Source organism: Lutra lutra, chromosome 12, assembly GCF_902655055.1.
Source record: "Lutra lutra chromosome 12, mLutLut1.2, whole genome shotgun sequence".
In the NCBI taxonomy this organism is placed as follows: domain Eukaryota; kingdom Metazoa; phylum Chordata; class Mammalia; order Carnivora; family Mustelidae; genus Lutra; species Lutra lutra.
Genome location: NC_062289.1, coordinates 93,212,154 through 93,239,775, shown reverse-complemented (window position 1 = coordinate 93,239,775; position 27,622 = coordinate 93,212,154). Strand labels below are relative to the sequence as shown.

The 27,622-nt window shown below is 43.5% G+C and overlaps 1 protein-coding gene across 8 annotated transcripts in view; it reads left to right on the top strand.

Annotated features, from left to right (window-relative positions):
* CIT (citron rho-interacting serine/threonine kinase) overlaps nt 1-27,622 on the top strand; it is a 162,952-nt gene that overhangs the window by 37,999 nt on the left and 97,331 nt on the right. For all 8 annotated transcript variants that reach the window (XM_047696794.1, XM_047696800.1, XM_047696801.1 and 5 more), the window contains 3 exons: nt 1,147-1,350; nt 2,755-2,908; nt 24,879-25,062. In XM_047696794.1, the coding sequence (XP_047552750.1) occupies nt 1,147-1,350; nt 2,755-2,908; nt 24,879-25,062 (542 nt within the window). The remainder of the gene's footprint in view (nt 1-1,146; nt 1,351-2,754; nt 2,909-24,878; nt 25,063-27,622) is intronic.

Genomic DNA, 27,622 nt, shown 5'->3' with positions numbered 1-27,622 from the left:
TCCATCCCTAGGGAAGGGATATAAAACCCAGCCTTGAAGATGCGTGGCCATACCTATAAAATCTGTAATGTCTCTCAGGGGCGCTTAACATCATTTAATGGGGAAAAGGTTCTTTTGTGCCCATGTAACTGCTCATGTGAGAGAAGCCTTTCAAAAGGCAGGATTATTAGACAACTGTAGGATTATTGGTTAACACAGATACGACTAACATCAGGCCCTTTCTGTTTGATGGGGAAGAAGTCAGAGAGGTGATTCTTAGCCTTTAAATTTCATGGGTCAATAAGACTTCAAAACAATTTTCAAAGCTGAAAGGGTTGCCGGCTGACTCTGTTGTCTAGGAAGGGGTGGAGGGGGGTAGAAAACCTTTCATCAGCATCATTTCGAGAAACAAAGGACATATAAACACTAAAACAGAAGGACAAATTCTTAGAAAAAAGGACAGTTCTTCAAATGGGATATATTTAGCTTTAGGAAAAGACCTACTACATTGTCCTAGCCTTTCTTTGCCAAGGTCAGGTGCTTTGAGTGCCATTGGATTGGAGGGCTCTGGATTTCTGAACACTGGGAAGGGAACCATAGGACCAGGAGTTGGGGGTGAGGAAAATGAACTCATTAACATTGGACTTCTGGTGGAAGATATTTATCATGTCTTTCCCTGTGGGTGTCTCGAAGTAGGATTGTTGATTCCAGATATTTAAGCTTGAGATACGACGAGTTTGCAAATATTGTTTTGCCCCAGCTAGCTGCCAGGTTTTCGATAACGGCTAGATTGATCTTATAGATTCATCTTTAGGATTTATTATCATTTTGCTGTTTTCATAAGAGAAGCTCTTGGTAACGTGTATCAGGAAAAAGACATCTTCCGTCCTAGTTATGTACCGGACTCTTATTTGTGTAACCAAAGGGTGTATATCATCAACTCTTGCCCTTTTGCCTTTGGATTATATCATGTTCTTTTTTTTTTTTTAAATTTAATTAGTAAATCGTTTGCATTTCCTGACGGCATGCCACTTGACAGAAGGTTTAAGTGCCTGGGAGAATAGTAATCAGTGGCAAATCAGCCTGTAGCCTGAAATGTGGCTGTTCGGCAGTCTATTTGAGAATAATTGAAAGCTTGCTGTGTTCATTTTATTTATGGGTTTCCAGGTGAATGCCAAGCTCCCAATTGGGACTCCAGATTACATGGCCCCTGAAGTGTTGACTGTGCTGAATGGGGATGGGAAAGGCACCTACAGTCTTGACTGTGACTGGTGGTCGGTGGGTGTGATCGCCTATGAGATGGTTTACGGAAGGTCCCCGTTCACTGAGGGGACCTCAGCCAGAACCTTCAATAACATCATGAATTTCCAGGTAAAGAGCCATTCTTAGATTCCAAGGTAATACAGAGAGCTGCCATTTAAAAATGTGTGAGTGAACATTTGTAATATAAATCAGCAGTGCTGGGTAATAACAATAGCAAATGCTTATAAAGCACTTCGTGTTAAAAGCTGCTCTACACGCTTTAGAAATTGTGTTTCATTGACTCCCAGGTGCCAGTCATTGTAAGCCTACGCCATTCTTTTCAGTCCCGTTAAAAAAGAAAAACTCTTGCTAATTAATCTATCATATTCCATTGATTATAAAATGCATTTTGATTTCAGTGCTATTAAGGGAATAACTGAGTCTTAGCCTTGAAATATAGCTCATTAACTTGGCTAATCCTTAAACAATGTGAGAGGTAGATATTCTTTTCCTTTTACAGATGAGGAGACCAAAGCCCAAAATGGTTAAGTAATTTCCCTAGAGTAAGCGGTCAGTCTGGCTTCGAGGCCTTTCCTTGGATAGTCTGCTGTGCTCTTTCTCAGTACTCTTAGCTGTCAGCTATGGTAGTAAAATCGAATGGGGCTAGGAATTAGAATTATAGGAATATATATGAAGTAGCATAAAAACCATTTTCTAGTAACTGTACATTCCAGTATGTTAAACCCATTTCTTAAGGATATGATAAATATGTATGTTTTAGTTTCAACTGAAAGGAGAGAAGAGAGACCTCACAGGGTTTTCTAATTCAATCTCCTCTTTCTGGAAAGCTTAATACATATTTTCATATGTATAATACATATTTCATATGCTTAATACATACATATGTTACTTGTTATTCTTGAGTCTCCTCTGGAGTGGAAGTTTTCCCTTAGATGATTCTTAGGTCCAATTTATCTCCTTCACTTCAGTCTGCTTATTCAGTAATGAGTGAATTATGCTAGGCCCGGTTAGGTCCTGGGTTTCCAGTGATGAGCAAGGAGAAGGCTCTCTCTGTCCTCTCTCCCTGTTATCACACAGAAATCACAGTGCACTGTGTTTGTGCAGAAGTAGATTACAGAGGGAATGGGGGGGCAGTGATCGGGTGGAAGAGGGGTGCGGGATGGGGAGGGCGTTCTAGGCAGAGAGAACAGCATGATTTGTTCAGGCAGCTTTAAATAGCTCATCATTGTTGGACAGCAAAGAGCGAGATGGGGAGTACAGCTACAAGAGAGAGGAGCAGGGTCAAATCATGAAGGATATTGAACCCTTGTAAAGGAACGAGGTCTATTGATGTGAACAGGCCATTTATTTTGGGAACATGCCTTTGCTCCAAAGTTAAAAGGGCACAAAACTTCCTTCTTTAAAAAAGAAAAAAAAAGAGAAACTTGCATATATGAGAACTACTTTAACTTTAGAACATGAGAAGCTGAGTCGGCTAAGGAAATGCTTATTTTATTTTATTTTTTGGAATAGCGGTTTTTGAAGTTTCCCGATGACCCCAAAGTTAGCAGTGAATTACTTGATCTGATTCAGAGTTTGCTGTGTGGCCAGAAAGAGAGACTGAAGTTTGAAGGCCTTTGCTGCCACCCTTTCTTCTCTAAAATTGACTGGAATAACATCCGTAACTGTAAGTAGAGCCGCAGTCCTTCACTTCTGGGGCTGGAATTCAGTGTAAACACTTAAGAATGATCGGAAATTATTCTGGCCCACAGAAGGTGGTGTAAATTATATAAATAAGGGCCTTAATTATCCACAGGGGGTAGAAAAGGCTAATGGCGGAGCTGTCGGTAAGTGGTAATTCTTCTTTAAAATTGTTTGCACAGAACAGGGTCATTTGTCAAACTCTGGGCTTATGTGGCCTTCCGAACATCATCCCTCAGTAAATTAGAGGTACGGATTGATGAGGGTTCAGGGGTTGTCTCTTGCTTTGACAGAGTTTCTTCTCAGAGGAAAAGCAGACCTAGGTATATGCTTCACAGATGAGGAAAAAAGACTCAAATGAGGCAAAGTGCCAGCTTGCTCTGCAAATGGTCAAGCCTGCACAGAAACCAGAAATGTCTCTGTGGGTTTGTTCGTTCTCCTCTAGAATGTTTGTCTTTGCTCACAAGCTTGTAAAATCGACACCATAGGTGCACGGTGGAATCATTCTTTCATACATATGTCACTCTAGGGTCAGTTAGAGCAATTGGAATTCATTAAAAACGGAGACCTGATTTATTATCAACAAAATCCAAAATGCTTGGTTTTTTTGGTTGTTTTGTTTTTAACAAATTGGTGATTTTGTTGTTGTGGTTAAGACTCTTTTACTTTTGGACATGTTGTTGATTGAATGTGACCCAGTGATTAGCACAGAGGAGAGCCAGTAGGAAAGCAGTTAGTCTGTGTGAGTGAGGGGAGGTGGGGAGTGAAATCCATTTCTAAGGTGTCAGCACGAGGCTTCTAGCCGGAGCCATGTTGTCATGATATATGAGTTGGGTTATGATCCAATGTTGTTCAGTTGAAAGCCATTGTGATGGTTTCTCTAATCTGCCCAAATATTTAAATAGGCTACCTTTTTGTAAATATTTCTTAGCAATTTTTTTTTTCTCCTGGAAGGGACATCGCTTACTTTTTCTAACCTTCAGGCATCAACCCCAAAATCTCCAAGGTTTGGGACTTTTAATCAACAGTATATTTCCAGGGCTATCTTCTTTTTTTGCTTTTAGAAAGATTTGATACAGTTTCCTATAGATGCTATTCACATACTCAGTCTTTTCTTGCCTTGCCTTTGTATCTCTATAGTCTCCTTGAATGAACAGTTAATTTTTCTATGTGTGCACTTGTCAATTTTATCTTAACAACCTCATTCAAGTGAGCCAATGAGTGGTGATGAATTACCTGAATAACTTTATTTTGAGTCTTGGTATACCTTGATGTTGTTTTGGTATGATTGTTTTGGTATGGTGTCAGAATTCCGGTTTTGTCCTAGTCTTTTTCTTCCAGGCTGTTTTTTAGGCTCTAGCTTATTGGGCTGACAACTGTAACTCCTGTTCTGTAAATTACATTGTGCCCATAGAGGATACATGTGAGTGTAGATTGTGGCCATGCTGTCCATCACAGGGCCCATCTTTTAGGGGCGCCTGGCTGGTGCAGTTGGTTAAGTGTCTGACTCAAGGTCTCAGCTCAGGTCTGATCTCAGGGTCATGAGATCGAGCTCCACATTGGGCTCTGTGCTCATTGTGGGGTCTACTTGGGTTTTTCTCTCCCTCTCTCTCTCCTCCTCCCCCTGCTATCTCTCTCTAAAATAAAATAAATAAAATCTTTAAACAAACAAACAAAACAAGGCCCATCTTTTAGAAGGTCCTGGTTTTCTTTGGGATGCGATGATTTCGTAATGGGTCACCAGAGTTTCGGTCATCTTCACACTTGCTGCCCCCATATTTGACTCACCCTGCCTCCTGTGGCTAGCTACTTAAATTTTCCATGTCCTAACACATACCCACTTAGTTTTTCCTTATTCTTTTTTTTTTTTTTTTGAGATTTTTTTTTTTTAAAGCAATCTTGACACCTAGTTTAGGACTCGAACTCACAACTTGGAGACCAAGAACCAAGAATTGCACACTCCACTGACTGAGCCAGCTAGGTGCCCAATTTTTTCCTTATTTATAACACATGTGCATATGTTGTTCTCCCCCTCCCCCTGCCCCTTTTAATGTTAGGGAATTCTCATCCACCTGAAGCCCAAGTTTTTTTTTTTTTCTTGAAAGTTATTTTTTTAAAGTAAAAATTGTAGGGTGCCTGGGTGGCTCTGTCGGTTAAGCGTCTGCCTTCAGCTCAGGTCATGATCCCAGGGTCCTGGGGTAGAGTCCTGAATCAGGCTCCCTGCTTAGTGGGGAGTCTGCTTCTCCCTCTGCCCCTCCCCCTGACTTGTCCTTGTGTGCATGTTCTCTCTCTCTCTTTCAAAAATTAAAAAAAAAATCTTTAAAAAACTTAAAAAAAGTAAAAATTATATATATTTAAGATGCACAATGTGATGATTAGATGTACATATACATGGTGAAATGATTACTGTAGTCAAACTAATGATCATATCCATCTCCTCACATAGTTACCATTTTTTCCTTTTCTGTGTTGAGAGCACCTGTAATCTACTCTCTTTAGCAAATTGCCAGTATTCAATACAGTGTAATTAATCATAGTTATCGTGTTGTGTTTTATATTTACTTATTCATCCTACATAACTCCTGCTTTGTACCCTTTGACCACTACCTCCCCATTCTCCACCCCCCCACCCTGTACCTATCTGGTAGCCATGCCACTCTCTACTTCCATGCATTTAACTCTTAGATTTCTTTCTTTCTTTCTTTCTTTCTTTCTTTCTTTCTTTCTTTCTTTCTTTCTTTCTTTCTTTTTTTTTTTAAACTTTATTTGTTTGGGAGAGAAAGAAAATGAGAGAGAACGTGAGAGGGGAGAGGTCAGAGGGAGAAGCAGACTCCCCGCTGAGCAGGGAGCCCAACGTGGGACCTGATCCTGGGACTCCAGGATCATGATGAGCTGAAGGCAGTTGCTTAACCATCTGAGCCACCCAGGTGCCCACTAACTCTTAGATTTCACAGAAAAGTGAGATCATGCAATTTTTTTCTCTTTCTGTGCCTATATTATTTCCCTTAGCGTAATGTCCTTCAGGTTCATCCATGTTGTTGCAAATGGCAAGATTTCCTTCTTTTTACCTTTGTGTGTGTGCATGTGTGTGTGTGTACCACAACATCTTTTTCCATTCATCCATTGATGGGCATTTAGATTGTATCCCTATCTTGGTTGTTGTGAATAGTGCTGCCGTGAACATGAGAGCACAGATATCTCTTCGAGGTACTGATCTCATTTTCCTTGGGTGTACAACCAGAAGAGGGATCGCTGGATTGAGTGGTAGTTCTATTTTTAGTTTTTGAGCAACCTCCATACTGTTTTCCATACTGGTTGTAACAATTAACATTCCTACCAACAGTGTACAAGGATTCCCTTTTCTCCATATCCTTGCCAACACTTGTCTCTGGCTTTTTTTTTTTTTTTTTTTTCCCAAATAGTCTCCATGCTGGGCGTGGTGCCCAGTGCGGGGCCCAAACCTATGACCCTGAGATTAAGACCTGAGCTGAGATCGAGTCTGATGCTTACTCAACCAACTGAGCCACCTAGGTGCCCTTCTCTTGTCTTTTGGATACTAGCCATCCCAGTGGGTGTGAAGTGGTGGTGGTTTTGACTTGCATTTCTCTGATGATGAGTGATGTTCAGTACCTTTTCAGACACCTGTTGGCTTTCTGTATGTCTTCTTTAGAAAAATGTCTTTTCATGTCTTTTGCCTTAAATCTTGATCCTTAAAAATCATAGTGATTTTTAGAGACTTCCAACACCCAGTACAGAGGCTCCGAGCTGTTATGAAATATGTTTGCTTTAAAAAATGTCTTTTAATTTTAATAAACTTTTTACTTTGGAATAAAAATAGATTTATAGAGAAGTTGCAAAGATAGTACAGAGAATTCCCACATACTCTGCTCCCAGTTTGCCCTAATATTATAACATCTTACATAACTATGCCACATTTGTCAAAACTAAGATTAATATTTGCACATTACTATTAATTAAACTTGAGACTTTATTCCAATTTCACCAGTTTCTCCATTCATGTCTCTGTTCCATTCCCGGAATCAGTCCAAGGTGCCATATTGCAGAGAGAGTGTTTGTAGTCATGGAACTACGCCTGGCTGAGTAGCTCAGGCAATGGGTAGGATCATCATGTCCACTGAAGACTAGCAACGCCTTTTCCCAAAGGTTCTGTTGGCATCCCTGACTATGCAGAGGGCCGCGGTACACATTGAGTTTCTCCTAGCAGATTTCCCAGTTTTTCACCAACCTCCGATCCCTGCATATTTGTAATCAGCTCAGGGTTGTGTGATTGAAAACATTGCTGGACCCCATGCTGTTTGAGCTACTTTCTCACTATATAACTCTAACAGAAATTATGCCTTTGTCCAGTCCTATTTTCCATAAATGCACGTTGAGTGATTTTTATCAACCAAAACACTTGTAGCCACTGGATTTCCTGAGTTTATGGTTGCTGCTCCAATGCCTTATGGCTCCAACATATTAAATATTTCCACTTTCCACACACAAGATTGTCCCTTGGTGAAAGCAACATTAGCCTCTCTGTTGCCTCACCCCTAATTCTCCTTTTTCTTATTGTAACCAATGAAAGGAAGTACTGCTTAACACAGCAGGTAATAATCTTCTAAAACTCATTATCTCAAGAGGTGGTCCTGGCAAGATACATAAATGCAGCTTAAGAAGGGTCTGGGCAAATTTCTGAATGACAGAATTGGGAGTGGCTGTTGAGGGGGAACTAGACATGCCTTGGCTTTGACACTGAGGTCAGACAGAACATCTGCGTTCTCCTGGATCCAGCCTCTTAGGGTTGCTCTGGGCAACACCACGCGAACTGGGAAACTGACCCAGTTCCGGAATGCTTAGTCTCCCAGCAAGTCAAAAGCTTTGTGATGAGTTACTGTTCCACAAAGGTCACCAGGCGCCCATTACCCTGCTGTTCCGTTCCCAGTTTCACACGATCAGATGTCAGCTTGTGTTTTCAGCTGCTTATTATTATCATTATTTCAAGGCTGCTTTCCAGGTTCCAATAGGAGGCTTCTTAAGCATCCTGGCTGCCCTGGGCTCTGCAGTCCCAGTGATGTTTCCGATGTTGGGCAAGAGTCTGCGTGTACCCGGCCTGATTTTCTGAACTTCTGGAGAGCTGAGGCTAATTGGAGCGCCTCTTTCATTCATGCTTTCGTGGTTATGCTCCCACCTCCTGGCATCCCACACCTGCTCCTGTCAGCGGGGAAATTTTGCTGCCTGGTGCGCTTTTCTAGTCACATCTGTTAAAATATCTTCCCTGCACAGGCATAGTGATGTCAACAGAACCAGCATGCCTGTCCCTTTCATTCAAGACCGCCATGTCCCAACAGTGAATAAGGCGACACGCGAGTGTGGATTGTGGGAGTATCTTGGATGGTCTGTGGCGAATGCTCTAGAGCCCTCGCATTGTCTCTTACTTAGGACACAGGCTGCTTCTCCTGATTTGTGTTCCTTTCACTGTTCTCAGAAAGACACAGTTCTTGCGAAATTACTGTGAGTTTTCAGGTCCTTAGTGTTTGTTAGCAGAGAGTACATTTCATTTCCACTGGTAGCGAGTGACCTGGGGGTGCTCCCTTGCTGTTGAACACTGCGGTGTTGCCCTGCTAAGTCTCTTTTTTGTCATCGATGGTCACTGCGCACTACCAGGCCCCGAATGGCCTCATGAAACTATAGGTGCTCAGTCCTCTGGTTGCTCAACCTGGGGGATGAAAGGAAGAGGATTTTGTGGCTCCCTAGCGTCAGGTGAGCTGCTTACATATTGTTGTGTGCAGAAGTAAGTAGTATGTGACTCACTGGGCTTCTACCATGGTCCATAATATGGTAGGAGATATTGGTTAAGTAGCCCCTGTTGTGTGCTAACTACTAGGTGTTTAAATACAGCCCACTCTATTACTTCAGAACAATTCCGTCAGAGGTCAGGATTATTATACCCATTTTACAGATGTGGGCATTGCACTCTGCTCACTTGTCTCAGGTCACATAATACATGAGTCAGAACCTGGATTTGGTTTGAGGTCTGTGTGACTCTAGAGCCCATGCTCTTTCTACTAAACCATGCCTGCCTTAGCATAGATCATTGTTAGTAATAATGTCTGTGGTGACAATAAGGAATAAGCCATGTCACACGAGCGAGTAGCTTAATCTCTGTGTCTGTTTAGCACATAGGGAGTTGCACTAATTTTTGAATCCATAGAGCTGCTCACGATGTCTGAGTATCTCCCTCCCTCCTCATTGTGCTAGATTAGCTGTGGCTCTGTTGATGGACATATTCGGATATAGCCCTGCCCTCAGGGAACTTATGGTCTAAACTTTGGGTCCTCTTATTACCTAGAACTGTGTTCCTCTTAAATTGCTCAAAACCATAGAAAGGTGAATGCTTAGTAGGTCACTCACCAGCTTATTGAACCACATATGCTTGATTTTTTTTTAAGATTTATTTATTTATTAGAGAGAGAAAGAATATGGGCGCATGATTTGGGGGAGGGGCAGATGGAGAGGGAGAGAAAATCTCAAGCAAACTCCCTACTGAGCGTGGAGCCTGTCATGGGACTCGATCTCACGACTTTAAGATCGTGACATGAGCTGAAATCGAGAGTCAGACGCTTAACTGACTGAGCCATCCACACGCCCCCACACAGGCTTAATTTTAAACAAAATATGGACTATGACCTGGTGACCTCTTCCCCACATACAGCATCCAGTTCTTCCCGCCAATCTGTTCCCCTCCCCGGGCCTCAGACCTAGCCTGAGAAAGAACAATGTTGGATTGAAGATGCACTTCCAAAACTGGGGTTTATATAGTCTTGGGGTGTATTGACAGATCTCGCTTCATATTTTCCCCATCTCTGCACTGTCGGCATGTGGGACCAGATCATTCCTCATGGTGTGAGCTGGTGTGTGAATTGCAGGATATTAGCAGCTCCCCGGCCTTTACCATAGGTGCCAGCAGCACCTTCCCCTGTGCAACTTGGCAACCAAATATGTCTCTGGCCATTGCCCAGTTTCTGTCCAGGGCCACCTCCACCCCCATTGGAGAACTGCTGATTTAGAAGAATCGGCCTGGTTGTTATCGGGAGAGAGAATATTGCAGTCATTAGAATCACTCGAGATTGCTATTGCTAACGAGCAATGGAACCATAGTTTGGGGTCAGGAGGACTTTGTTGTGCAGAGTGCGGGTGGCAGACCAGCAGCATCGGCATCCTCGACATCACCTGGGAACTTGTTAGAGATGCAGAGACTTGGGCCCCCCTAGACCTGCTGAGTCAGAAGCTGTACTTTAATAAGATCCCCAGAAATAAGATTCCTGGGCATATTAGCATTTGCAAAGCTCTGGAAGAGGAGAAAATTCATTCTGTCAGTCTTAGACTTTCCTGCTCATCTCTGTAGGGTCCTTCCTCCTCATTTTGTTCTCTGGCCCCAGGATAAGGGGAGACTGCTTTTTGGCTGAGGACTTCTATCGGTAGATGGAACTGCTTAGAAATGCTGGATTTGAGGCTCTGCTTTTGAGGAATTGAAAGCTTTTTTCCTCAGATGGGCTTTACAACCTTTCTGTCTTTCAAGATGGCGGCTTCACTGGATCTCCATCCGCTGATAGCAAATAGATGGTTGTAAGAAGGCATCGCTATGTCTTCCAATCCCCTTTGCTGCCCCCAACCCCCAGCTTACTGTTGTGTCCCATATTTGGTTTCAGTTAAGGATGGATTCAGTTTTCTTCATTAACTTCTTAGGCGTGTATTATATTGCCATGCATTTTATTGAGCACCTACTCTGTGCCAAGGGTTCTGCAAAGTCCTTTACGTGTATTATTGTCCCATTTACTCACTGCAGCTCTGTGAGGTGTTATCATCAGTCTCATGGTACAGGTGAGGATATTGAGGCCTAAGGAGATGAAGCCTCTTGGCAAAGGTCTCGGAGCCAATACTTGGCAGTGGCAGAAGTCAAATTCAGGTCTCTCCAAATCCAACTTCTCTTTGCTTTTATTTATTTGAAAAGTTAGTACAGTCCATGGTAAAAAAAAAAAGTCAAATGACACAGGAGGTTAAACGTGAAAATTGTCTCTTTCTCACCCTATGCCCAGGGCTTCTCCCTAAAGCGATCCACTATTGTCAGTTATATAACTTTCCAGAATATTCTATACCAACATAGAAACCAGTAAGGCCTGTACGCTTCACAGCATAGTTATACTGCCTCCCAAGAAATCAGGAGTTTTTATGGTCAGCTGATTTTCCTGCATTATTGATATAAATGAAGAAATCTTTTTATGCCCTACCATATTTATCCTTTGAATTGGCCCTCTGGCCTTGATTTCTAGTGAGCAGTGTTCTCTTCTTTGCAAATGAAAACCCCTTATGGTTTTAACTTGAATTATTTCATTCATTTATTTTAGCGTTCTACTTTTAGAATAGCACTATCTCAATGGCTTGTGAAGTGTGTGTGTGTGTGTGTGTGTGTGTGTGTGTGTGTTGGCTTGTTTGGACCTTTTTCAGGTCTGCTTGTTTTGGGTTTCTCTCATTCAAGCAGGTGTCTGTCCATGCTTTGTTTTCCATGCTGGTTCCTGGAGGTTGGTAGATGTGCTTCTCTGTTCATCTTTGTTGGCCCTGATATGTATCTCTCTGTTGGATAACCACCTGGTGACTTGAGGGGCAGGAGGAAGTGAGGAAGGAGAGCTGGGCTGTGGGGGGATCAGCATGAGAGAGAGGAAGATGGGCTGGGGATGCTGTAGTAGTGATGGCAGGATTTCAACTTACTAGCCCAGGAGCATGTGGGCACCCCTCTGCTCCAACATAAACAAGGAATAATGAAGACATGTAGTCAGTAGTTCTCGCAGGCTTACGGGGCTATACAGGCGAGTATATATATATGTATCTCTTGGGGGATTGTTCTGTTTTTAGAAAGTAAGTTATTGATAGGAGAAAACAGCCTATGAAGAGCTAAATGCTTATAAATTAGGATTATGGGATTTCCCTTCTCTAGTCTGCATTTAGCAGCTACATCCAGAGATGTTAAAAATATGCAGTATTTCATTTTATTCCAAGATAAATTGAGATGGCTTATTTTAGAGATAATTGCAATATCAAAAGGATAAAAATAAATAAGTGTAGGAATCTGGTTGAAGGGGGTATCCCAGTAAAGAAATACAAGTCAGGGCTAAAGGTAAAAGCAAAGAAGTGCCGGTCAGTTTGCTGGACAAGGACAGATTTGGGACTCTTAGCCTCCTAGTGGCCAAAGCAAAAAGGAAAATATGAACAGTGACAGATGACCCTTGAACAACATGGGGGTTAGGGGCTCTGACCCCTGCATAGTCAAAAATCTGTGCATAACTTTTGACTCCCCCAAAGTTTCTAACAGCCTACTATTGACCAAGAGCCTTAACTGATGATGTAAACAGTTGAGTAACATAGGTTGCATGCTACATGTATTACATACTGTATTCTTACGATAAAGTAAAATAGAGAAAAGAAAATGTTATTAAGAACATCATTAAGAAGGGAAAGTACATTTGCGGTACTGTGCTGAATTATTGAAAAAAATCATGTGTAAGTACACCCCCGCAGTTCAAACCCATGTTGTTCAAGGGTCAACTGTAGGAGAGCCTCAGTCCCATGAGAAAAAAAAAATCCAGACTGGTTTGCTCAGAAAAGACTTGATTTTCTGGATACCAAGCCCTGAGGAATTTCATCACTGGGTTCCCCTTAAATGAGATCTCCTTGTGACATTGTGGACCTCATTCCTCCCATATGTATTCTGGAGATTTCCATATAAGTGCTGCTACTGCTACTGCTGCTGCTGCTGCTGCTGCTTCTTTTTTTTTTTTTTTTTTAAGATTTATTTATTTATTTTAGAGAGCGCTTTGGGTGGGGGGAGGGTAAGGGAGAGGGAGAGAATCTCAAGCAAACTCCCCTCTGAGCATGGAGCCTGACATGGGGCTCGATCCCACAACTCTGAGATCATGACCTGGGGTAATCAGTACTGATTGTACTGATTCCGTACTGGTCAGTAGTCGGATGCTCAACTGACTAAGCCACTCTTTTGCACTTTCCCTATGACTGCTTCCTATAGTGCCTCTTAGTGTAAGCCGACAGTGCGATGCTAAATTTTAGTTTAGTAAAATCAGTTCTAGATGAGATAAATTAATGCCTTTCCTGGAGGAAGGTGGGGAATAGGTTTTTCTGGAAAGCCCATAAACTGGAGTCCTTGACCCTTAAATTCCCACTTGCCCCAAAACCTTTTATAACCAAGCAAACATGGGAAATGATTTGGCTAAAGATTCAGAATTATATTAAACGTCTGGAACTATATTCAGGACTCACCTTTCCAGTCAATTCTATGAAGTGTGGCGATTGCATTTACTCTCATTTTCTGAGTGTGAAGCTTGGATAGGACTAAGAAGGTGGCTGGCAGAAGTCGAAAGAGATTAAGAAGCCGAAGGACAAAGAGCAGGAGGTCCAGGTGGTTCACAACCAAGGGTCTGGAAACAATTTCTAGCGTCTCACTTCAGAGAAGATAAATGTGACCAACTCTGTTGCTCCCTGGTGATGGAAAGAAAGATTCATTGTACAGCATTGGCAGTTTTGGGTGTAAGGCCCACTCTTCCTGTCCTTCAGACTTCTGACAAACAAAGGATACACACAAAGAACTGATAGCCAGATGTGGATGAAAATATCTGCTTTATTCCTGGTGAGGCAAGTACTCGATAACCCTTGATGCGGGGCTCCAGATCATTTACTCACCCTCCCAGAGAAGAACGGAGGGTCTTCCCTCCTGGGCAGAGCCGCTTTGTCACGGTGGGACAGAGGAAGGAAAAAAAAAGAAGGACGAAAGCTATCAGTTAGCTGAGTGCCTGCCAAGTCTGGACATAGGTGGTGAAACAGGAAGTGTCAAGCTTGGATCTTTGCTTTCCAGGCACAGTAACCCTGCCTTCCAATAAAACCTAGCCCGGTGATGTCCAGCTCTGATGAGTCACATTAACTCCTCCTTCTTGGGGGAGGAGTGAGTAGATGGGTGAGGCTTGGTGTATTTGGTCAGTGCTTTCACATCATGGGGCAAAGGATCCTGACTGGAGGCTCCATAGACCAGGGAAGGAGGGGGACAAAATATTCGCACTTCCCAATGGTTGGAAAGAGCTTTATTGAGGAATAATAGATGTATGATGAGCACATGTATTTTAAGTGTACAGTTTAAGTGTTGATACATGTATACCCCCCCCATGAAGCCATCATGACACTTAAGAGCATGGACATGTGCATCATCCCCAGAAGTTTCTTCATGCCCCTTTGAAGCCCTTTCCCAACACCCTTCCCCATTCCTTCCTTTGTCCCCAGGCAACGACTGATTGGCCTTTTGTCACTGTAGTTTAGCTTGTATTTTCTAAACTTTATATAAATTAAGTCATGCACGGGGTACTTATTTTGCCCAGCTCTCATTCAGCGTGAATCAATCTGAGATTCTTCCCATGTTGTGGCATGTGTCCTAGTCCGTTCCTTTTTACTGCTAAGTAGTAGTTCGTTGTACGGCTATACCACAGTTTGTCCGGTCCTCTGCTGATAGACGTCTGGGTTGTTTCCAGTTTTTGGTTATTTGAAATAAAGCTTCTATGAACATTTGTGTACAAGTCTACAGACATATGCATCCCTTTCTCTTGGGTAAGTACCTTGGAGTGGAATGGCTGGATGGTGTGATAGGGGTATGCTTCCCTTTTTGAGAGATTGCCACACTTTTTCAGAGTGGTTGTACCATTTTATATTTTCACCAACAATGAATGAGCGATCCAGTTCCTCTGCATCTTGCCAATACCCCTAGTAGTTGGATTCAAAGTCACTCAAAGCTTGGATTATAGTCAGCAATGGAGATAAGGTTACATTTTTAAAATTAAAAATATAGGGGCGCCTGGGTGGCTCAGTGGGTTAAGCCGCTGCCTTCGGCTCAGGTCATGATCTCAGGGTCCTGGGATCGAGCCCCGCATCGGGCTCTCTGCTCAGCAGGGAGCCTGCTTCCTCCTCTCTCTCTGCCTGCCTCTCTGCCTGCTTGTGATCTCTCTCTGTCAAATAAATAAATAAAATCTTTTAAAAAAAATTAAAAATATATGTGTGTACACACACACAAACATATATATGCACATATCTACATGTATATTGTTTTCTTCTGTGCCGTCGGCTTCATGGGGAAGTGCGGTCATTGGCTTACAGAATACCCCCACTTTTGTCTCTTCGCTTCCTCAGTAGGGGATGATGGTGGTGCTTGTTCTTCTGGCCCCTGTAAACTGGAAGGTAGTTCCAAAAGCTAAAAATAGATTCTGATTTGACTTTTCTGGCAAAAATATCTAGTATTAGAGGGGCTTCTTGTTGTCTGAGATGGGACAGTATGAACACCAAAAAGACCGCAGTGGCTTGAAAAACAACAAATATCTAACAACTTATAAGTTCTTAATGATAACTCAAAAAGAAATCTCACCGGTCGTTTCTGGCGGTTCTAAGGGCCCCCAGGTCATTACTCTGAATGTTGCTAAATATAGGGAAAGAACCAAGCATTTGTTTTGCCTTCCTATTTGAACTGTATTTCAGGGTAACCAAATTGTTGATGTGCTAATAAATGTAGAAGGAATGGTGAAATGAGAAAACCACCATTTTGCAGCCCTTCATAATGGCCTTCATAATGGCCCACGGCAATGCTCATCAATGGTTGTAAACCTTTAAGTGAAAGATGGGAGAACTTTATGGTGGAGGGATCAGGCTGATGTCATTGGAACCCATGGATCATTCTGAACATCATAGGACAGGAGACAAGCAGACATGTCATGCATTAAGGAGACAACACATCCAGAATACTGGGAAGTATTCTTGCCATAAGAACAGAATATGAATGTAAGGAACGCCCTCACTGAACTGCTGGTTAGTTAATAGGAAACATGGGGGACAGAGAAACATGTTAAATGATGTCATGAGAATACACTCACTCACCCAAGTCCAGAATGTGGGAAGTTCTACAGACATGTGATCCAGTTTCTTAGGCCAATAAATGACTTTTTTTTTTAAAAAATCATTTTTTTTTAAAGATTTTATTTTGACAGAGAGAGAGAGAGAGACAGTGAGAGGGAATATAAGCAGGAGAAGCGGGAGAGGGAGAAGCAGGCTTCCCGCGGAGCAGGAGCCTGTTGTGGGGCTCGATCCCAGGTCCCTGAGATCATGACCAGAGCTGAAGGCAGAGGCTTAACCCACTGAGCCACCCAGGCGCCCCCCAATAAATGACTATAAAAGAAAATCATTGTCACAAATTAAGAGACACGCCAACCAAATCAGCTTGTAAACCTTAGTTGGATCCTGATTGAGATGAAAGCAACTGTAAAGAGACATTTTTGGGACTACTGGAGAAATCAAACACAAATACGGTGTTAGATAATGTTACAGAGTTATTATTAATTTTGTTGGATGTGATGGAGGTATTGTAACAGTGTTTTGGAAGATCTTATCCGTTAGAGCATCGGTTCTCAACTGGGGATGATTTTGCCCCTCCATGGGACATTTAGCAATGTCTGGAGACATCTTCGGTTGTCATGACTTGAGGTATTGTTGGCATCTGGTGGGGAGAGGTCAGTGATACTGCTAAATGACCCACAAGACCCATGACAGCCCCCTACAGCAAAGCACTCTCCCCTCCCACATGTCCCTGGTGCCACAGTTGAGAAATGCTGCTTACAGTTCTCTCCTGCAGTAGTTATGGGTGAAATGATACGAGTGCTGGGGTCTGCTTTTAATAATCAACAAACACGCAAACAAGACGGGGATGGAGTGGAATGGGATGGGAGTTGCTTGTTGTTGAAGCTGGGGAAGGGGCGTGTGGGAGTTCATTTTACTACCTCACTACTTTTGTGCGTGTGGAATATTTTAATATTTAATATTTTATAATATTTAAAAATACATTTGAAAATGTTGGAGAAGAGGACGCTACCACATTCCTGAGGGCAGCGAAGAATGAGTGTAAGGTGATGTGTTCTTGGGTGGAGGTAATTCAAGGGGGAAGGCACTACTAGAGCAGTCTGGTCCTAGGGAATGGACGCTGAGGAACTAGCTTCTTCACTGTCGTTTAAGTATGTTCGGGGGGCCTCCACCTGGGCCCCACACTGGCTAGATCCAGACCTAACCTGGCCGTCATGACTAGTTGTGGTTTGAAAGGATTCTCTCTTCGGAGTGTTTTCCAGCTCATGTAGGTGTTTTGCAGCTTTGCTGAGGACCCAGACCCGGAGGGAGGGGGGCAGACAAAGTAAAGCTATACAACTAGAAGTCTGGTTCAAGTATGAGGCAGAATTGAGAGAAAGAACATCTCAAAGTATAAGTCTGTGTGAAAATGTCAGTCATTTGCCAAAGACTTGATGCCAAGCCACCTGGTAGGAGGAACATGGCTTTTGAGAATGTCGAGATTCAGACAGAGCGCACAACTCCGCTGAGATCTCGAATCTGCCACCAGAGAGGGAAGGCACCTGCTTTTAGCCATTGGCAGCCAGACGCTAGTGTCCTTGAGATTGATTGATTAAAGCACACTTGAGTGACGCTAACTTCCTTATTCATCTCCTTTGAAGACACCATTCTAAAAATTGATCACTGGCCAAATCAGCATTACCTTAAAGTCTCTTTATGACTCTTTTGGGAAGCAAAGGCATGGGGGAATATATTATTTACTTAAGTCTATCAGAAACTGGATCTAGGGAACCTGGGTGGGTCAGTGGGTTAAAGCCTCTGCCTTCGGCTCAGGTCGTGATCCCAGGGTCCTGGGATCGAGCCCCGCATTGGGCTCTCTGCTCAGCAGAGAGCCTGCTTCCCTTCCTCTCTCTCTGCCTGCCTCTCTGCCTACTTGTGATCTCTGTCAAATAAATAAAATCTTTGAAAAAAAAAAAAACAACTGGGTCTAGTTTGTCTTCTTTTTGTATTTCTTACAAAAGAAGTTGTTTGGAGGAGCTATACCTGATCACTTCCTACCCAGAGGGAGAAAGCCTGAGGCTCTGGGGAATAGAATCCGTTCCATTGGCCTGGATTATTTACGTATATTTAGTAACTAGCTGTATTTGCCTATCCCCTAACCTATTCTATTGGTTCATTCCCACGATCTCTCTGATCCTGGATCTCTTGCTCTTCCTACAATTGCAACCTCTTTCTCTCGGAGCTATTCCCATCCTAAGAGCTGGTCACTGATGTTCCTAAAGGCTCTTCTCTTGTGTCAGTGGTCACAGTTTGCCTCTTCTTTCCGTAGCCTGCCTCCTGTTGATCCACATCCTCTCTGTTTCCATTATCACTTCCTAACTAGAATTTGTCGCGTTGACTATCGTAGACCTGTCCTTTAGAGATCTCTAGCATTGACTTCTTCCAACCATCACTCCTGCAGCCGTGGCATCAGTCTCCAGCACTGACACCAACCCAGGGCTCTGAAACTCTAATAATTCCTTCCATCAGTTCAATCCAGGGAAGCCCCCACTTCAAGGTCTGGCCAAGATTTCTCTTTCGCTTCCTTCCCAGCCTCATTACCCATGGCTCTCTCGGGCTGTTGCTCTGTGGCTTTCCTAAAGTGGTACTCTTCCCCACTTCAGCCGGCCAAGATACCTTTTATCCAACTCTTGACATTCAATCACCTCTGTGACACTTTTCCGCAGGAACACACAAAACTCTCCGTGTCCTCTTCGGCAGGACTTACTGGCATTCCATTTATGTATCTCTGCTTTTCACACCTACACCTTGACCTCTAGATGACGTAAATAACCTCCTCTTCACCTACTTTGCAGTCCTACCTTTGTACCATGGATAAGTGCGATCACATTGGTTGCTTCAGAGTTTAAGGAACTAGAGCACGGCTACTTTTCTGGCTGTCTTCCTTTTAGGTTTGAACATGACATTGGATTAATTTTTTTTTTTTAAGGTACAGGACACCATGGTAGACAGAATGAAGCCGAAAATGTTTTTGATTTAATATCGGATGCCCACTGTGTTCCAGGCACAGTCCCGATTCATTATATCATTACACAATATTTATTTATGTGCCTTTGTCCTTTATGACACTGTGTTGGCTTGTATTCATCTTGCGTTTCTGCCACACGCGACTCAGCACTGGTGTCTGTAACTCACAGTGATGATTAAAAATCATAGGGGTTTTATGAGCGATATCTAGGCTCAGCTTTTTGTTGTCGTACTTGTGTTTTAATGTGCCAATTCCTCATGACTAAATCGGGTACTCTAGGTCTCCTAAAGTGGCACATTGCACGAAATAGCCCATTAGGTTTAAGAAATTATCACACATCCAAGGTTTTTGTTATTCATTCATTCCTTTAACAGAATAGATACACTAAACATTGACTAAGGACAGCCAGGTGTTAGGGGTGTAATGGTGAACACGGCATCATCTTCCCCCTCACGGACTTCGTGTTCCAGTGGGGAAGGCGGGCGATAAACACTATACCAAAATTAGAAAATCTTTTATATTTGTAATTTTAACGTTTGTGTGGTATGCTGAAAAATTAAGAGTGGGATGGGGTAAATGGAACATGTCAGTGGAACATGTCAGAGATAAGTAGGGCCAAGAGGACAAATCCAGTTGGTTCTCCTTTCCTTGTTTTTTTTGCTGTTGTTGTTTTGTTTTTTTAATTTGAAGGCACTGTGTTTTTCCCCCCAAAAGCTCCTAATGAATGTCAGAATTAAAGAAAAGAGAGAATTTATAGGAGAGAGATTAACTAAAGCTCCTAAAATAGCTCTTTGTTTCTGAAAACCTTGTTCTGCCATCTATCTTATAATTGGGGATGGCGTGGGGCAGGGGGCAGGAAACACTCCAGAACTTGCTTGCATAGCCCTTGCTACTACGGGGAATGTGCCCTAATGTGACCTCAAGCACAGGCTGATTTATTTTTAAAAATACATAGGAAAAGATTTTCTTGTTTTTCTTTTTTCTTCTTTTTTTTTAAATTTTCTTGTTTTTCTTAATGGTTTTTACCAATGAACTGTAGATCTTAATATATGACTTCTGATTTGTCATTATTGAATGTGGTGGGTATAGGGGGTGAGATGATTTCATAATACTGTATCAGAAAATATTAATAAAGGCACTCATTAACATATTTTTCAGACAGAAAAATCTCCACTTTTAAAGCCTCTTCATTTAACTCAAACATTGAGCAATTTCTTTGTGGCCTTTATTATGCTAGGTGCTCTCTTTTCAAGAGTCCTTTTTTACACATCTGTTCAGCAAATATTTATTGTGTGCCTACAGTGTGCTTGGCACTGTGCTATGTTCCCAGGTATATCGTGTATCTCCATCAACATAGACTGAAATCCAACGACTTATTACTACCTTTTGTAAAGAAGAAAAATTATGTTTTTTAAAAGATTTTATTTATTTGAGAGAGAAAGAGAGATTGAGCAGGAGGGCGATGGAAAGAGAATTTGAAGCAGACTCTGCGCTGAGTGCAGAGCCAGACACGGAGCTTAATCCACAGTTGTGAGATCATGACCTGAGCCAAAACCAAGAGTGGGATGCTCAGCTGACTGGGCCATCCAAGCTGTCCCAGAAAAATTACATTTTGCGAGGGTCAGAAAAGGAACATTTTCCATAAGTTATAAGAAGGAGGAGAATTAGCCCCCAAAGATAGATGTGGTCACATACTTCATAGTCTTGGATTTGACTAAGTTTCACATAATCCTTTCAAAATATGACATCCAGATTTTAAGCTAGTTTACTCTCTCTCTCTGGTGCACCTGTTAAGATATGTATTGAACCTTCTAATTCTTTATTTCCTGACCTCTCATGTCTTGTCTCTTTGTCTCTATGCTGCATTCCATGTGAGCACTTCTCCAATTGCACATCTCATCGTAACGCAGGTTCTGATTCAGTAGATGGGGGACAGAGCCAGATTTCTGTCTTTCTTTCTTTCTTTTTTTTTTTTTTTTAATTGTATTTATTTGAGAGCGAGCACAGGTGGGGAGAAGGGCAGAGAGAGAGGGAGAAGCAGACTCCCTACTGAGCAGGGAGCCCAAAGCCGGGCTCAATCCCAGGACCCTGAGATCATGACCTGAGCTGAAGGCAGATGCTTAACCCACTGAGCCATTCAGGTGCCCCAGAGCTTCTGTATTTCTAACCAACTCCCAGGTGATACTGATGCTGCCAGTCTACAGATCACACTTTGAGAAGTATGGTTCTATGTGATTTCTTCAGATCTAACTGCCGCTTCACTAATTTTCTCTTTGGCTGTGTCTAATATTCTATTTAATGTACCAGTGAGTTTTAAACTTCAAATTCAATAACAATACTTTTCATTTTTAAAGTTCTGTTTGGTTCCTTTTAAATGTGTGTGGTCCTTTTCCCAGAGTATTCTATTCTTTTATTAGCATTTCTACTCATTTACCTTGATACTAAATTAAATTATTTTATGGCCCATGTTAGATTGTTCTTTTATCTGCAGATTTTTGTTTTTGTTTTTAAAGATTTTATTTATTTATTTGATAGAGAGAGAAATCACAAGTAGGCAGAGAGGCAGGCAGAGAGAGAGGCAGGGAAGCAGGCTCCCTCCTGAGCAGAGAGCCTGATGTGGGGCTTGATCCCAGGACCCTGAGATCCTGACCTGAGCCGAAGGCAGAGGCTTAACCCACTGAGCCAACCAGGTGCCCCTTATCTGCAGTTTTTGGAAGGCTCATTTTCCCATTTCTTTTATATGATGATGATGGTCCTCTGTGTAGTTTGGGTGGTTTCTTTTTCCTTGTTATGTATAGTTCCTGGTTTTTACTTTTTTTTTTTTTTTTGGTGAACTGATTTCTAGTAGGGACTGTGTGTGTGTGTGTGTGTGTGTGCGTGTGTGCGCGCACGTGTGCATGCGTGTGTGTGCCTGTTGCTTTGTCTGTCCTGTGTGTCCTGGATTGTGAAAATGCTTCCACGAGATGTTCTCCTTTTGTGTCTGCCAGGGCTCTAAGGGCTCAGTGATCCTGGGCCAGTATTGATGTTGATTTCTTGTTTTGTAGTTCCCACCCTATATAGGATACTATAAATGCAGACATGCTAGCTGGGATTATAGTCTTAATCTCTGGCCTGTTTCTTTTCCCCTAAAGGGTCCTGGCCAAATGTGAGCATCCTTGTCATTTTCTGGTGGTAGAGAGTTTCCAGTTTGCCCATTTCTTTTTGGCTTGAGGCTATGGCTCTTTTCCTGCCCAAATATGGCCCTTATAAGTCCTTTTTTTTTGGTAAAGATTGATTTATTTCAGAGAGAAAAAGAGAGAGATTGTGAGCAGGGAGACGGGCTGAGGGAGAGACTCTTAAGCAGACTTCTGACTGAGTGTGGAGCTCAATCTCATAACTCTGGAATCAGGACCTGAGCCGATTGAATCAGACGCTTAACTGACTGAGCCCCCCAGGTGCTCCCATAAGCCCTTCTTTTCAGACTTTCCTGTTGTACTCAACTGACTACTTGTCTAGAGGTTTACATCCCTGGCTTTTGTTCCATCCTGTGATTATCTCACCTGTTACCAGCTGGTGTATTTCATGTTGATTTCTCCTTCCTTCTATTGAAGATCGTCTGGCTCTTTTTCTAATCTCGACCATATGGGCTAGCTTTCAGCATGATGGAGTTTTCAAGAGAAATCTTATTTTATAGTACAGAATTTCTAAATCATAATTCTTTCACAGAGAGTGGCTCCTACCCCTATATTAATCATACTCCTCACTCAGAAATGGGATTCTATTTTAGTCTTCCAAAGATAAATTAGTATATAGTGGAAAGAGAATTAAACTTCTGCTAGAAAGAAGATGATATGATAAATACAGACATCCACAGGAGTGTGTGCATGCTTTGAGCAGGAAAGAAGAATATTCAACACAGATTGGGCTGTATCTCACTAGTCTTCACTAATTGCAGGATCGGTCAGAAACACGGATCTCATGTGAGGAATAACAGTAATGGGTGATTTTTATACAGTGTTTACTATGTACTAAGGAATATGCTGACCACTTTGTATAGATTTTTTTTTTAAACCTCCCAACAGCCCTTTGAGGAAGTTATCTCTATGTTGAAAATGAGGCTCAGAGAGGTTACGTGACTTTCCCGAAGTCACAGAGCTGATGGTAAGTGGTAGAGTTGGGATTTGAACCCACTCAGATTCCAAAGTAATGTGCTGTCAGTCATAATGCTTCCGTATTCGTATCATCTGTGAATTTCCATACATTTTCTCAGTCTTTATCTGAGTTTTTTGAGATGGAAAACTTCTCTTTCTGATTCTTATAAAATATAATTTCTATTAATTTTTTTTTCTTGAAGGAAGTATTGGGTAATTGAAATCAGATTGGATTTGAAGCTATGTTGATGGAAGTACACATGGGATGTGGGCTGAAGCATTCAGTGTAATTTTTCTTTCCATCAGCTAATTTTTAAAGTATTAAGTAAGTAGATTCTGATCCTACCAGGGAAGATTTAAATTCTCTTGAGAGCTTGGAGGTGTTAAATGAATTTCTGGTAGTGCATTTTATGTTTTCAGTCTCTCACCTCATCTCCGTGTACCTGAAGCTCTGTGAATGCTCCTTTGCACCTCCCAGGAGCAGCCAGACCTCCTCCTTGTGCCTTCCTTCCCCCCTGCTTCCACACCACCCCTTCACCTCTCCATTCACTCACCAGTGTGGCCGCTTGGATGTGGTTGTCACCGGGGTACTTTGCAAACAGCCAGATTCTTTTGAGTCAGTAAGCAGAGACCAGACTGCTGCTCCTATCTGGTGCACAGCTTAGTTCAGAAAACAAAGAGTTAAAAAGGAAGCCTGGACTGTGACCGGCTGCGACAACGGTCCTAGGGGGCGCTGTAGTGAGCTCCGGCAGTGACTCATGCTGCTCTGTCACTTGGCTCAGCAGTGGCCCCTGCCACGCAGGCGGCCAGGTGGGGTTACAGCCAGAACACGCACCGAGTGGGGAGCATGAAGCCTGCACTGCGGGGGCTGTGATGCCCGGCTCGCCAACTCCACTGGCCTGCTCGCCACAGACGGACGCCTCAGCCTGCAGCCATGGCAACGCTTCTGGCCCGCTACACCCCCTGGAGCCCACCACAATGGGCAGCTTCCTGGTGACTGATGGCCGAGTGTCCTCCTCCCTGACCGAGAGAGTGTAGTAGGTCTGCAGAAAGTGGAGAAGATGTAAGATGCTCCTAGCCCGGAGTCATGCCTTAACGAGGTAGGACGCAGACGGCCATCGGTGCATTTACACCATCAGTGCGCTGGGATGCTGTAAATCATCAGGAAGAACTTTATTTGGCTGGTGTTTCATTATGCTGATTAAACTGCGGTGGATTTGGGTGGCATGATTGAGGTGGGGAGGAGGGATAATGAACTAAAAAAAAAAAAAAAAAAGTGGTTGGTAAGAGCTCTGAGCACACTCCTCTGGCTATGAATGAGCCAGACTGCAGTGCTATCCTACCATGAGTTACATACCTCCCAGGTCCTCTCTCCTGCTCCTTCCTCTCATCCCGGTTAATCCATGAAATGCAGACATGCCATCTTATTTCAGTGACTAACATTAAATATTAATGATCTGGAGCTGTCCAGAGGAGGAAATACATAGGTGTGCGTTGGTTAGCACTCTGGCACCAGCCAGCCTGATGCTCTGTCGAAGTGTTCTGGAAATATCAGGAAGGAGCAGCTGGCTCCCACGAGTTCCCCAAAGTGCTTTCGTTCCATCAAGTGACCTGTTTGAGTTTCTCCTTCAGTTTACCCCAACGGGGAAGGCAGCCTGTCTGCCAGTTGGTGGCCATGTTGGCAGAGAAGGGGTTAATCTCTTGTTGCTGTAAGAGCCGAGGCTGGGTCTGCCTGTGTGAGCTAGATTGAAAGCAGGCGCTGCAGTGCCATCGCTAAGGCTGAAGGAGTAGGACGATTTTCTCCGCAACAGTGTTGAATCCGTCTGAATTTTTCTCTCCCTCTCTTCTTGTTTTTCTCCAACCAGCTCCTCCCCCCTTCGTTCCCACCCTCAAGTCTGATGATGACACCTCCAATTTTGATGAACCAGAGAAGAATTCGTGGGTTTCATCCTCTCCGTGCCAGCTGAACCTCTCAGGTTTCTCGGGCGAAGAACTGCCGTTTGTGGGGTTTTCGTATAGCAAGGCACTGGGGATTCTTGGTAGATCTGAGTAAGTGAAGATTTGACTTTCTAAGGACCTGTACTGATGTGAGGCATAGAGAGCCCAAAGGTGGTGGTGGTGGTGGTGGGTTGGTTGGTTGGGGAGGGGGGGAGTGCAGTGAAGGGAAGCTGTTAATCAACCTGCATTTGGGAAGCAATTTACCTGTCTGGGCTTTGGTGGGGTAGATGTTTCATATTCTCATTTTGCTGTGTTTAACGTTCCTCTTCCTGTCCCCAGCATCCTAATCGTCCATTGGGTACTTTGGGTTAGTTTTTCAGTGTTTGGTGTTCTTTCGAGGGGAGGAAAGAGTGGGGGATATCTGGCAGTGCAGATCCTTGGTGGAAGAAGAAACGTTCAGGGTTCAAAGGAGCCGTACGTCTGTTTATCCCTCTGTGTTTCCATCTTGCAGGTGGGTGGGTGGAGGTTGCTGTCTTGGCTGTATTGAACGAGATCTCATAAGCTAAAGGTTTCCTGATGGGCTTTGCTGAGCTGCAAGTGGCTCTGTCAGCGCTCTAACAGATAGATGGTGCTCGGCTCCGCTCGAAGTCTGCTGTGAGATCGGGGATCTGGCAGCTGAGCTGCTCTGAGCTGGCGGAGCGCTGGCGGCCAGAGAGAGCCCCGTTACCAAGAGCCACTGAGAGGGAGTGCGATGTAGCCGAGCCATTGATTCCCAGAAACTGGGCTTCACAGGGAAAACAAACAAACCAACCGGAGCCGAGAAAATGGAAGTAGAAACATCACTGTAAACCTCTCAACATGACAGGTCTTTTCTCCATTCTTGAAAAAGCTCATGAAAAACGCATTCACACCGCACCCGGGACTGGAGGGTCCTGGCTCCCAGCCTCCGGGCATTTCTATAAAATGCAGTAGCTTCTGTGGATATAGGAGCTCCGGGTCTTGCTTCGTTTTGTGATCCCGTGACATTCTGCATTCAGAGGCACGAGTTCCCCGGGAAGGTCTTGGACCAGCTGTGTTATTCCCCCGATGCCCCTGGCTTTCTCACTTGGAGGCTCTGGGGGTAACGTTAGGTAATTAGTTGCTGCCTACTTAGGAGACAAGCAGAATTTGATTTTCTCCTTGGCAGTATCCATTCCCGATTTGTTGTGCCTGTAGTTCCGAGATCGATTTGAAGACATGCGTTGGTTCTTGGATGGTGTCTCCCCATGGGTGCTATTTTGACACCGATGTTCCTCAAAAGATTTCAGACCATCGTCGGGGGACTGGGCACTTGAGATGAAATAGGGTAGTGGGCTGCGACTGAATGGGAGAGAGATTTTTGTATTGAAAGATGCTGAGGTGGTCCTTCTTTCCTTCTCCCCTGGGCTCTGGGTTTAACATCCGGGTTTGGATTTTGGTAACATTGGCTGTGCCTTTCTGGCTTATTTGCTCTGCAACTCCAAAAACAGTCTGGATGGTAGGAGAGCAGGCAGAGAGCTAACTAGCTGTTGAATGTGCCATCAGATGGATTTGAAATGGCCCAGCAGGGCATTTGAAGAGCAGGGCAGAAGTGGAGGCCCGACGCTAAAGGATGCGTGGTTGGTGGGCAACTTAACGTGGACACGCACAGCACCCTGAAGGTCACACATTGGACTGGAGGGAGGTGTGTGGGGAGTTCTGGTTCTGGTTGGCAGTGGGCTGGCCGGCTCAGAATGAAAGCTTGCTTGGGGTGCTACTGATCTGAAAAACTAGGGAGGATTTGAGGGAATTTGATTTTCAGGGCAAAGGCGGAATGCTGTGGGGGATCTTAGCCATTGCAATCAATCTGAAGCAGCGTGTGATGAATGGCTTATCACTCGGGAAGCCTGGAACTGCATCTGCCCTTCACAGAAAGCTCAGTTAAGGGAGCTCTCTGACAGGGGGGGCATCTCAGTCTTCAGGCCCAGGCTCTCAATAAATATTTGTTGATTTAATTTGCTCATGATCCTTTCCCCCAGATTGTGTTTATACTGCTCATTGTATTTGAAGATAGGCTATTTCACCTTTGATAGTTCACAATACATCTCTAGAGCACAACGCGACCGTCTGCTCGTGCCCCAACAGAATGCTGAATGAGATTCTCATAAAAAAGGAAAAAAAAAAGTCCATGCAAGCAAAAGCATGTATTTCTTACCTGGAAGATGGGACTGGAGTGTTCCTGCTTTTGGGGGACTTTAATGTCTTTGCCCTGGCAGTTTGGGGTTGGAATCAGAAAGATATTCTTTCGTCCCGTGTTTTTGAATGTGATCTTGCTGTCGGATTTGGCTCTTCAGCCATGGGCAGCCCTGCGGGTAAAAGCCTACCGCGTCCTTGTAGAAATCCACTCCACCTGTTGGATGTAGGTGACCCTGGACCAATGGCATTATCATTATTTAGGAATTCAATAAAAGAGGCAGTGGTGAAATTAATCAGAAGCCTCCGCAGTTCTGCGGACATATAGACAAAATTCATTTAGAGGTGGGAGGAGGCATTTTCGGGGGGTGCCACTGGGGACCTGCTGCATCTTCCCGAACATCTCCTTCTCCCCTCCCCACTCTCAGCATCACAAGTTTTTATTTACACACAGGGATTACCTGTGCCGTTACTCACTCTT